At 39.1% G+C, this 12897-nt stretch overlaps 1 protein-coding gene across 1 annotated transcript; it reads right to left on the bottom strand.

Moving 5' to 3' along the window:
• Positions 1–291: 291 nt before the first annotated feature.
• On the bottom strand, positions 292–12560 carry CCDC125 (coiled-coil domain containing 125). The gene is made up of 11 exons (XM_009281006.1): positions 12290–12560; positions 10674–10732; positions 9194–9280; positions 8229–8306; positions 7409–7494; positions 5207–5289; positions 4191–4306; positions 3511–3618; positions 2309–2480; positions 787–920; positions 292–657 (listed from the first exon to the last, which is right to left on the bottom strand). The coding sequence occupies exons 1-11, from the start codon at positions 12558–12560 to the stop codon at positions 370–372; spliced, it is 1482 nt and encodes a 493-aa protein (XP_009279281.1). The 3' UTR covers positions 292–369.
• Positions 12561–12897: the final 337 nt, after the last annotated feature.

Raw genomic sequence — 12897 nt, 5'->3', positions numbered from 1 at the left:
GCGTCCGCGGCCCCGCGCTTTTTCTCTTGACGTCACAACTCCGCGGTGACGTGGCTTTTACTCCGTCAATCTCGTCACCTACCAGGGTGGGCAAAAGCGAGGGTTCAGGCAACCGAAAGCCGCTTCATCTTGTTTGGAAATTACTGTTAAATTAACTAAATCGGGCTGTTTCGCCAAAGCAATAGCTACTGCGCTATTACAGTATCATTAAAGGCGGTATCAGCTAAGGCGTTGTCCTAGTTTGGCCCCCAGTGATGTAATCACAGGACGTTTTTAGGCATTACACAGTATCTTTTTAAAAAACAAATTTATTCCAGCGGATGGCTATACAGCGATCACTACACTTCCGTCCGCTTTTCCATGCGGATTTTATTCACAGTGCGTAGTCTCTGAGGGCCAGGAGTGCGATTTTCGAAGCATTTTTACCGGATTTTCAAATGTCTTTGCGCTGGGAACCGAAGAAATACTGTTTTGAGAAGGGAGGTTTTGGCAGCAGGCGTGCACGGGGCCCGATGACCCCTGGGCTCCGTACCGACGACTCCCCAGCGTGCCATTTCCTGTATCCTGATCCAAAACATCCTCTTTCGTCTCCATTGCGCGAGCTAGCATGTAACTAACCTTTCTTTGATGAGCCAGAGCCTCCTCTTTGTCATTCACCTGGGCGTTTATTTAAAAGAGAAAGAAAAGAAACTAGTTTAAAAGCTAAGAACAAGGCAGTCTGTGTAAACCGACCGTTGTATTTGCTCCCCCAAGGACTCACGATGAATAGTTTAGCAAAATACTAACCAAATCTATTAACATCTTTAAGATTTCGTGAGGATTTTCTAGCTCTTCAACCTTCCTGCAGTCCACACCTGATGAGAGCAGGCCAGACAGTTTTTGCCCCAAACTGTTCTTGTTCCCTTGTAACTTGACACGCCCTGAGGAAAACAACAGTACATGAACTGTGGACCTCAGGAAGAGAAAAACCACTTGGGGATAACATGGGCATGCCTAAAACTGGATTCTGAATGACCTCTGAAAGGGCAATGCAAGCTACAGCTTCTCCCACCGTACATAACACGGCAGATTACCTGCATGCAGCACCACCCCTCGCGTCACTTAAAGGCTAAACAGACCTTTCATCGTACATACAGGCAAACTGAAAATAAAATTCTGTTCGCTGTATGGAGAATATACTTTAACACTCTAGTTAAACAATAATTTGTGATAATTTATTTTTAAACGGTAGCCTGAAAAAGAAGGCTTTTTGACACAAGCTGTTTAAAAGTTTCTAAGATTTCTAAAAAGATTAAAATACATTAAAATTATGAAACATATGTATCAGGATATAGAGCTGGGAAACAATGACATAGGTATAGGGGAAGCAGGTATTCAAGATGCATGCTGTTTTAGTATTACACCCTGAGGCTGCTCAAGGAGTCCAGAAGACCCACCAAACTTCTAAGCCTAGCACCTCCAGGACAATGGCTAACACAAACATATCTTGAAGTGCCGTTCCTAAATTCTGCTATGGTTTTGTCCATGACATAAGCACTTAAATACTTCCCCTTATCCTTTTTCTTAAAGAAGAAAAGGATAATAAGAATTCTTCCTCTTTTACAAAGTGCTTTGTAACTCACAGATGACCGTGTGAAGCATAGGAAAAGTAATAAATACTGATGTAGATACACATACATAATAAAAAAACTGCATTGTATTTAGTATTTCAGTGAAAGCTCAGTATATATTTTTTGCATTTCCCCTCCTTCCCTAACTCTTGTTTCTCCTCCTTCCCTAACTCTTGCATAGAGATCACTTGAAAAAAACCCAGCACATTACATTGCTGATAGCATCTAAAATGGCCAGGCTAAACTTGCCAGATACTAGCTTTTTTGTGCTGTTTTCATCATAAACATCTTTAATATCCAGAATGTTATTGTCATCCTGGGGTAACAGCTTATTTATTCTAGTAATTTTTACTGAGATAACACAGTTCATGGACACGTAATAAAAAAAGGTTACATTAAAAGCCCAGATTGGTAGCTCCAATCACCTACAGTAGTATTTATATTGTCCACTTATATACAGACACCCTACATTATAAATGCGAAACTTATGGTAGAAATTCTTCAGCTACGTGACACACTATTTAACATATTTACAGTTTTGAGACAACTTTGTTCCTTTTTTCTCGACTCTTCAGAAACCTCAGTCAGCAATTAAACCACAACCATACATTTAATACAGTAAGAAAGTCTGCCCGTGCCACTTGTCAGCTAATTTCTTTTCTATTCAACCATTACAGATATATAGCATGCCCAGTTACCATCGTCTTTCAGACGTTTCCAGTTTAGAAATTTCGTTTCCTTCTTAATCTTTATCACTTCTGCAAGCCTCAGGGCTTGGTCCTTCCTCTGCATTAGCTGCTGCTCAAATGCAATTCTGAAAGCATCTGCCATTACATAAGCTTCATCTTTACTCTTCTTCAGATTTTCAATCTGGTTTTAATTCAGAGAAAATTTAAAGTATATTAAGCAATTTGGAAGCAATAGGAGATTTAAGACGTATATTAAAAGACAGACTGAAGCCATTAACACAACTTTTAAATAAACATAATCAAGGAAGTAGTAGAAACCAAATGAAGTGCTTTCTTGCCACGTTAAGAAATACATTTTGAAATGTGTATTGAAGTCTTTACCCTTCCTCTTCTACGCATGCACACAACCACCACCCATCTACACAGACGAACTGCCAGCAGTGCCTATTTATCTCTGCGCACGCAGAAGAGCTTGAGGAGGGCATTAACGTCACACGCCGGTTGGGCCAGGAGCCAAAGGAGCAACAGAGCGGTATCTCTGTCGGGAGTAATAACTTTGGTACAAAAGGGACATGACAAGTACTTCTTTTCAAAACCCGTAAGTCAGCTGGAACTTCTGCAGTGGGACGAGGAGGATGGTTACCACATTTGTAGAGTCAAATACAAATTAGAATAAAAGTTCTAAAAACATAGAATCTCACTAAATTAAAAACCTTATAAAAGCTTGAAAATCACGTTATCGATTTAAGCGTGATGTAAATACAGAGTTTTCAGCAAGATCAGCTTCCTGACCTAGCTGGTGAGCGGGCTTGTGAGTGCTGACGTCAATGCGAGGGAGGGGTGGAATGCACTGCCAGGAAGGCAGTAAAAAGGGTCAGTGGTAGTCCACACTCACAGTGTGTATACATTTATAGAGTGCGTGCGCTTAGAGTGTTTCTTCCTTTTTTTTAGATTAAAAAAATATGAGTGGAAGGAAAAAGAATGAGAATTTCTTTTACTAGTAACGCTGACTGGTATCAGAATTACAGTTTGATATCAGCGAAAGTTAGGGCAATATAAGCATTGCAAACAAACATTACATTATTTCTGAGATGCATTCTTGTTTTAAGACATGTTACTTTGTGTAAGCTGCAGTAGAGTGTTTCTGGCTTTATTTGGTTTTGAGCGCAAACACTCCTCTGCTTGTTTGTATTTAAGCCAAGCAGCATTACCTCTTGCTTGAGATGAAGAAGTTGCTTTCGAGTTACAGCTGCCATTTTAGCACAGGGACAAGGTTGCCCTCCAGAAGTATTGCAGGTGCAGGCTCCAAGAACTGCCAGCTTAAAATCCAAAACAAACCACCAGTTAAAAATCTATCTGCGTACAGAACGCAACACAAGAGACACCGGATGACTAGCAAAAAAACATCCTGAAACTACAAAGGGAGTGTAAGGGTCAGGGAAAGCAAGCTACAAGAGATTTAGGCATGATTTCTTTTGACTCACAACTACACGTGTGAAATGTATTTTTCTGCAAGATAACCTAAAGGCAAAAATTGTTGGCCTGTGTACGCTACTCCCTGCAGACCTCATTAGAAATTTTTTTCACTCAGTAAAGTAAAGCAGTGGGCATAGGAGTTAAGAATTAAGGTATTATGAAGAAAAAATAAGCATGCTGGCTTGTGAAAGATAGGCTAATGCTCCTTTTGTCTACTTTTTCTTTGCAAGATAGGAATTATGAAGCATCACAAATTAGAAAACTGATTAACAGGCATGCAAGGGCATATTGTCATTAGCGAAAAATGGGTCCAAAGAAATAGTCAAATAATCAGTAAGCGAAATGTATCTATATACTTTGAATATAAGCATGTCTTTGAACCAGCCATTTTGAAAAACATGTAAGTCGTACTTACTTCAAGACCTGTAAAATCTGTAATGTCACTTTTATTCAAGGACATGTTCTCCTGAACAACCTTCTGTTGTTTCACATCTAGCATTGCAAGAAATTCCAAGCACTGCTGATTCAGGACTATGATATAAAACAAGGAAAGCGATTAAAAGGTCTGCTGCTCTGATGTCTTAATTTCTGGGTTTAACCACACCCAAATTAAGTGGTTCTGTAGTTTAAGCATCAGTTTGAGAATGTGATGAGACTATGTAGATCTAGAAACTCAGATCCCAGTTGTCTTTTCTTCTGTGTTTTCTTAGAGGTAATGACCCACTTACAGAGCTATCATCTCATATATTACTCTGCCTCAGCACTAAGGGCTGATCTCTTTGTATACTTACAACTAAGGCAGCTGCTCTTTTAGAATAGCACAATATTGGGAAAATAATGATGTATGTCAGCTATTTTAAAGCTTTTTGGAAACCAAAAATAAGGGGAAGGGGTGTGAGCCATCTGATCCAGGCAGACGCCTGCACAACCTGCAGTTTGAAAACCTCCACTATAAAGCCGACACGCTGAGTAACTGCCAGTTTGTGCTATGGGAATCTTTAAGTGGGTGTGCTACAAGGGAACGTCTCCGACGCAGATTGTCATTGTAGCAGGAGCACTCCGTGGCTCCCTGGCTGCTGTTGCCTCCTACCAGGACACGACTGGGAGCACAGTCCCAGCTGTTTCCCTCCACACCCAGGGTGTCACCACGCCAGTGAGATAAGATAGGTACGCTTCTTTCATACCTGGCCTACTCTTTAAGCTACGCATACCTGACTTTTCCTGTAATTTCATGGGTTTATTTCAGTTCAAGTGACAATGTGAGAAGAAAACCAAACACAACTTGTCTGTTTAAAGAGGGTTTCTCCATATCCACTAATATCAGCTGCCAGTAACAAGAGACTTATCCTGACAGAAAGCTTCCTTCATAGCTAAATCCTGAATTACTCCTGAGAAACAGCATGTGAAGAGGAATAGCTGTTGGTGGCTTACTTGCATTTTCAGCTTTAAGAGTTTTAACTTCTTCTGTTCTCAGTTTCAGTGCTTCCTTAAGAGCTGCATTTTCACAATATATCCTGCAGAAGTTAAGAAAAAGGCTGCATTATCTTTTAAAAAAAAAATTTAAAATGGGCACTCAAATGAAAAAAAAAATTAGCCTGTTAAAACACCTTCTCTAATATTTCTGCAAATTAAAATTAGGATTACTGACAAGGTTGAAGAAAAAAATCAAAACTGAAAAGAGTTGAGTATTTGGTTTGACAAGATATTATCCATGCAGCATTATACAAGCAGTTTTCTTACCTGTAGATTTTTTTATGGAAAATATTGTAAAATTTTTCCATAACAATATCTGTACCAATAATATGTAGTAAGTTGTTAGATCCAAATCTGCTAGCCAGGGGCCAATAAGCAACCTAAAACTGCTCCTGAGTAACTCTCTGAAGAAAGTTGTGTGTCTAGGCTTGGCCTGACTGGCACGGAATCAAGGCTAAGAAAGCAGGTAACGCCAGGCTGGCTTCTGTGGAGTCACTCCTCCTTATTCAGGCTTCAGGTGGCTCTGCAGGGAGCAAAAGCAAGAACCTCTGCACTCACACACAGGTTCCTCTGCCACCCAGATAGCATGTGCTGTTCAAACAGGCTCACCCTGTTCATGAAACCACACCCTCACACAAACAATTTAAATGCGTCCATGTCCGAGTGAATGTTAACAAAGAAAACAAAAAAAAATCATTCACGTCTAAGTAGACGGTGCCAACAGCTTCAGAGTTTAACAAGAGGTGAGTTTAAGTACCACATTACCATTAGAAACTCAAAGAAATCTGTAATTATGAACCTCTGGAACACTTGTTAGAAATCTTTTACTTCCTGGAAAGAACAAAATTGTTACTGGACCTGTGACAACGTGGCTCTGGTCTTAATTTTTATAAAGTAAACTTCCTGTATTCTTAATACTGTTCTCAAGAACAGCTGTACTTTCAAGCGTTGCAACCTGAGACATACAATATGCATTTATAATTCATTTTTCCCTGCAGTATTTAAGTATTTCCTTCTTGAATAGAAAAGTGGCAATCTAAAGTTCTAAATGTTAAAGCAGTACAATTTTTTTGGTGCATCTCTTCAGCTGTCAGTAAATGCAGCATACTGTAAATTCATGGTTTTGTTTAAAACTGAATAGTAACCTGAGTTATTTCACTTGAATAAACAACAGGAAATACACATTATTCGCAGCCTGCTGTCTCAGATACCACAAAACCTTTTTGCAAAGCAGACTGAGCTCCTGGCTTGCAGTTTTCTGAAGCCACGTCTCTAGCTTTCAATAGTTAACAGTAGCTTTGTTGCTCCAAACGACCCGGCTACATGTCCTAGTCTCTTAAGTCAGGAAAGTCAAAGGGTTTTTCAAGAGGTATCCCTTAACAAGTGTAACTAAGTTAACCGGTGAACAAGACACAATATCTTAACAAAACTCTTCTTACAAATGAATAGTTTGTAAACTTTTGGCTTATTCTTTGAGTCAAAGTTTGAAAATTTTAAATAAAAATCTCCGCTGAAATAACTGTAAATCTGATGGGTAGACATCAGAGATATCATTTCTACATTTAAATAAGTGAGCCTTCTGGTCACATTTTTCAAAGTCTGTTAATGCGTTATTAGTTTAGTGCCTCTGGCATCTTGTGCTTGCCTAACCACACCTGCTGTCCGTCCAGAGTAACTCTTATTTAAACAAAGAACCAGTTGATCAGCCTTTCTCAAAAGCATTCCATTTTATCTGTACGTATGCTCATACCTACAATGCAAGAAAATAAAGCAATGATTAACCAGGAAATGATATTTCCACATGCATGCACATACCATTATTTTCTATGCCTCATTTACATTTAAAGGAAAAAAGGACAGTCTGGCTCCAGCTGGCTAACATCATAACGTAATAGGATGAAAATAAAAACTCAGCCTAGCAAAGCTAGCCTATATACATGCTAAAGAATTGAGACTTAATAATTTTAGTAGTTTTAATTGAAAAATACAAACGTTACTAGCATGAAAATTAAATAAATCTTCCCAAACCTGGAAGGAAATCAGGAGAACACAAAACCCCCAGAAAACCCAGTGAAGCAAACTTAGAACACAAGAAAGATGACATATAGCATTCAATGCAATTAAAAAAAACCCCAAAGATTCACAGTGTAAGTCAAATACCTGTCATATCTTTCTGTCCATGTGTCTTCTATGTTTTTAAGTCTATCCTGATCAAATTCAATTTCCCATTGCAAAATATTTATTTCCTGTGGAAACAAAACAAACCTGCAGCAGTTCATTACAAGCCTCCCATTGAAAGGAAGAAGAGGAACTGCTGGTGCTGAGTTCGGCACTGGCAGAGATCTAGGTGTCCAGCGGTGATGACTATCTATGATACTGTTAAAAATACATCTGGTGCCAGACACTGAAAAGTTTCTGCATCACCGATCTATGGATTCCAGACCGTGTTGCATGAACTAATGCTTGTACATGGCTTATGACAAAAACAAACCCATGCTGTCACATTTCCCTGTCCCCTTACTGTTCTGTGGAAGGGTCACAGAGGAAGAGAAACAAAGCATAAAACTCAGTTTAACAAGGTAGCTCAATGCCACCTTCCTCCTCCTCCCCATCTTCCCTATGAAAACTGGGCACCCATTTCTTAGACTCATTGGGAAGTTCCAGCTTAATAACTAAGAAATAGTGCAACTCACTATCAATGACTGTGAAACTTACAACGAAGACCAACTGAAAGTACAGAGAGAACTCTAGTTCCTTTCAGGTATTGTTTGTACGCACTATTGCATAAAAACATTTAGACCAAAAGAGTGATACATTAACATTTTCCCTTTCTACTAAAAAGGAATAAGAATACTTTAAAAAAACCCCTGGAACTAATGGCAGATTTGTACTGATTTAAATAAACAGTCTGATAACCCTTTATTAATAGCAATGGACTTCGATGTTTTTGCACAGGTGTGAAGGAAACATGCACCCTTACCTTTTCTAAAGTTCTCTTTTCTTCCTCGGTTTTTTGAAGCATTGCTTTTGTATGACTAGTAGCTTTATTAAATACTGCCTGCAAAAAAAAGCATAACTGTCAAATACTGTAATTAAGTTTACTTAATTTGGCTTTAGCCAAATTTTCAGTTTTACATGAAGAGAAGTTCACATTCTTAGTTAAAACAGGAGTGTGCAGAATTACAAACACTGGCAACTTGCTTGTAAGTCCCAATGGATTCTAACTTCAAGTCACTAAATAGCTATGTTGCATAACAAACTTGCGTTTCAATTCCGTAACCTTTTCTATTGAAAAATGTAGCGTCATTTAAAATGAGATCACGTCTTCTTTAGGGCTTGTCCACAAAATCAGCTCTCAAAAAAATTGGTTACAACTACTTTGATCCAGGTGTAACTTACTAAGAATGTCTGAGGGTAGAAACTGCGGAACTATAAATGTGTTATGCAAGTAGGCTAACAAACAGGAACTGATTTCAACATAATTCATTGTGATAGCGAATAAAAATATTACAAACTGTGAACAAAAGACTGACCTAACATTTAACGCACACTGTCCTCTAAGACAACAGATGGAGTAATCAACTGAAAACATCCGTGCTTTGCAGCAGAATTTCAAGCACTAGCAAAATCTGTAATTTAAGGGACTGGAAAGAAGGCCTTATTCTTTAAGTCAAATAGCTAAAATCTTTAAGGATCCTCAAAGATAAAATTAGGAGAATTTGCTACAGCAGTAAAGTCTCCTTAAATAACCACAATGGTTCCATGCAGCAAAGGTAATAAATCGCAGAAGCTGAGTCTGTAGACACCTGCAGACTCAATGCTTTAAATTATAGCCCTGGGAAGAACTTAAGGTTTGGGGGGTTTTGATGAGGAGTGGCAGGAAGATTTCTTCTGTTTTCTTTCCTTTACCACTGAGTACCTAACCGGTTTCTGAACAACTCCTACCATGCTCTGCAGAATTCTCAGGGCTTCATCTTTTCCTTCAAGCTGTCTTTGTGATGCTTCAAGCTCAGCTTTCAAAATTTCAACTTCCTGAAGCAAAATAAAACAGGTACACTGAGTAAAAGCCAAGGTAATCCTGTTAAAACTTGACTGTAACAGCAATGTAAATTTGCCCTCTTCAAAAAACAAATATGATTCTTTTCTGACTAATAGCTTGCCTGTGATGAAGAATTGTTAACAGTGCATGTTAGCACAAAATCCTTAAAGGAGAATACTTGTAATTATTATTCTTTCTGTTCTCTTCCAGTGTATCTGGAAAATAAACCACTAAATACTGCAGTTATTCCTTGCTAAAGAAGTTGTATACACCAACACAAGTCTGGAGCTTTAAAATAAGTAAGCAAAACCGAATAGGAGATATATATGCATGCAAATACATGCAGCAGATACAAAATATAGTAAATATTACAAATATATACTAACATATAAATGCTACATTAATATAATGTACTATATATTATACAAAATATCCATACTCTATAGCGCAGATATCATGTTAGGACTGTTAGATCAAAACCACTACTTGTCCAGAACAAAACAACAACAAAACAGATTCCTGCTCCAGGTACATGCCAATCATGTCTTTATGCAATATTGTCCCCCTCAGAAGAAAGCAGTTTTTCAATTTCCAAGTGTTAAAAGAAAATTTACTGCTTTGTATACTTATCTTTCCTTAACCCCTATGTCAGTCACTCAGTTGTTCACTTGCGGTCATACAAAACTTTTTTCATAGTTCTTCCAGTTCTATCACTTCAGTGATTGATTCTGAAATTGTATCTGAGAGCAGTGGCAATTTATCAGTTCTGTCTAACTGAAAATGAGTAAGGTTCCTTGACATTTTAACTTGCTGTGCATTGAAGGTTCTTCATGCTAAGACAGCTGGAAAATGACCTACCACGGGCCATCCTGAGGTTAAAAAACACAGTGCAGATGAAGTGTGTATTTTCACAGCTGAGATCACCCTACTCTTTCTGCCGGGACTGACGCCAGCGCATCAACACATTTAACCACAGTAAAACTAAAATGTAGGAGTTTACCTTTCAACAAAAATGCAGTAAAAACCCAAAGTCTATTCTGTTTACACTGCAGATTTTCAGGCCCAAAGCTTAATAAAAAAAAGAAAACCTGCTAGAAAAGGAGTACAATCCTTTTAATATTCTCTACATCTTTAAAAATACTTCTCCCCGCTGCTTCCCCCCCCAAATAAAAAAAAAAATCCAGAGTATAAACTGCATTTCACACTGTGATTTCCTGGCATAAAATTTAATGAGGCTTCCAACTAGCACTCTAATTTCAAGAACCTGAATCCATCCAAGATTCTGGACATGCCAAGATCTTCAGCTAAACTAACACTGTGCTTTAGTTTGCTGTATTAAAAGGACATGCAGATTTCAAGAGCAGCACACTTGGCACAGTTACTAACCTCTAGAGCTTCCCGAAGTTGTTGCTTTAGTTCTTCATTTGACACGTCAGTGTTAGATTCTGTAAGATTGATAGGAGATGCTAAATGATGAGATACTGAAATGTTTACAAAAGAAAACATGAGAATTTGCTTTACCCTGAAAACAGGTAACATGCGGAGGTGATTTTTCATCTTTGTGTTTTTTTTCTTCTGGAGCTAATACACAGATGTAAGAAATACATAAATACTAAGCTCAAACACATTGTTTCACACTTAAAGAAGTGAAATGGGAAAAAAAGATCAGTTGTAGAGAGACCTAAAATAAGGACAATTATTTTAGAATTGCCTTTAAAAAATAAAAACCACAACAAAATTGCCATCTTGATTCAAAAAATAATTTCATTTTTTAGATTCTTTTTAGATTGTAACTTTTCCAGAACCAAACTCAACACAACAGTAGCTGGCACTATTTAGAAGTAGGGGCAATTTTCAAGAGACGAAGATCAAGTACAGTGGTGGAGTATCCCACAAGATCCAATGCTCCTCTAAACAAGCAGTTACTACTGGTACCATTTTTCTTAAACTGCGCATCGCAGAGATACGTTAAGATGCAGCCTCCTACTAAATCAAAGTCAGGTTCATGTGGACTTTAGTCATGCTTTCATGGATATTGCTGTGTGAAAGACCTAGATCTAAGACAAGCATCACACAGACCGTCGGAAGGACAGTGAAACCAATCGGAATTACGCTGCTCTTGTAACATCTCTCCGACGCTGCTGAAACCAATGAAGAATAATTACATGGCTTAGCTTACTGTTGTGGAGAGGATAGTGGGGACTTGTTCTAAAGGAGAAAAATAAGCAAGTTATATGGAAATACTTCAGACAAAATACTTAAAATGGCCAAAAATGTAAGGCAAAGCAGCTGAAGTGTAATGAACAGCACTGCCTTTATTTGATTTTATTCACAGCAGTGTTGTCTTCACAAAACAATGAATGCCAACACTGGGAGGACGGAGATGTGCCAGTTCTAAAAACAACTTCTTAACCTCAAAAGTATTCCAATTCACAAGTTCCAACTAAATAGCAAACAGGATTTTGACTATTTAGCCATAAGCTTTAGATACAATCTCTAGGAAGACACACTTAAACAAACCAGGAATCCAAGCAATTCCATTCAATTTCATATATGTGTTCAGAGAAAAACAATGCTGTCCCCACCGCAGGATGCTCTTCGCTAAATGTCACTTTCAAAGGCAAAACTAAACACTTTAAAAATGGTCATTCTGCACTATGAAGGGCCACAGCCTCCTTCACTGAAAAGCAATTCTGCTGTTAATGTTTTGGGAGGAAGACCTAGGAACAGAGGCCGCTCTGCGGCCTCAACGGCACTGAGCATCTCCTCTTGCAACACTCGCAGCGGAGTTACAGGCTGCTCCAACCAGCCTGCGAGGCCGCGCTGGATCCCAGCAGGCATGCAATGCACATGCACTTCTTGGAATCCTTCAGGGATTTCCAAGACGTTTGGCAAATGGTTTGAATTAAACTTGATGGCATCTTGTGAAGCAGCTGAACTGCTCAGTTTTCCTAACGGAGATTTTTCTCATGGCGAATAATTAACTTCCAAATTACTCTTACCACAGCTGTTTTGTCGGGTTGAACTAGTAACAGGCTTTTTGGATGATCCGTCGTAAAAACTGTTTCGTTCTGATCTGGGAAGAGCCGCAGCATCACTTTCTTCCACTCTTTTTGCTGATAAAAGAGGATTACAAACCTTTCCAGATCCCTTCCTAGATCTCAATGAATAGGAGTTTTGTAAATATTCCCCTTCATAAACACCTCCCGGTCTTCTCCCAAGTCCGTTTCCCAAGTCTCCACATGTCATGTCATCCTCTTCTGCTTCCTCCATCTTCTCCTCCTGGGTTTGTTTGGGTTTTTTTTCGCCCTGATTGAGGGGCGCTTCACTTACTGGCAACGTGAACAGTGCCTCCCGCAAAACAACAAGTATTTTATCTAGAAAAACAGAAAAAAACCTCCGTAATTAAAGCCGCAAAACAACATCAAAGTGAAAAACCTGAAGCTGCTGGTGCCTGGCCGCTTCCCATGCGAGTTCGGGCTGCCGGAAAACATCGCTCCCGCCGCACGGTAAAACGTTACCGCAGCCCAGCCTCCCGCTGCGGGCGGCTCAGGCGGCCGGCGGCGGCCGGGCGCCGCTGGAAAGCGCCTCGGTGGGCACCCGCGACCCC

This window comes from Aptenodytes forsteri, unplaced genomic scaffold (assembly GCF_000699145.1).
Source record: "Aptenodytes forsteri isolate BGI_AS27 unplaced genomic scaffold, ASM69914v1 Scaffold388, whole genome shotgun sequence".
Classification (NCBI taxonomy): Eukaryota; Metazoa; Chordata; class Aves; order Sphenisciformes; family Spheniscidae; genus Aptenodytes; species Aptenodytes forsteri.
Note: the sequence above shows the minus strand (reverse complement) of the source record. Positions and strands in the feature narration are given on the sequence as shown.

Excerpts from the sequence above, each read along its gene's own strand:
- CCDC125 (XM_009281006.1), bottom strand. The coding sequence starts at position 12,560 with ATGGAGGAAGCAGAAGAGGATGACATGACATGTGGAGACTTGGGAAAC. Across the intron at positions 2,481-3,510 it reads TTCTTCATCTCAAGCAAGAG|ATTGAAAATCTGAAGAAGAG; the intron begins GTAATGCTGCTT and ends AATTAAAACCAG. Across the intron at positions 658-786 it reads TAAAGATGTTAATAGATTTG|GTGAATGACAAAGAGGAGGC; the intron begins GTTAGTATTTTG and ends ATAAACGCCCAG.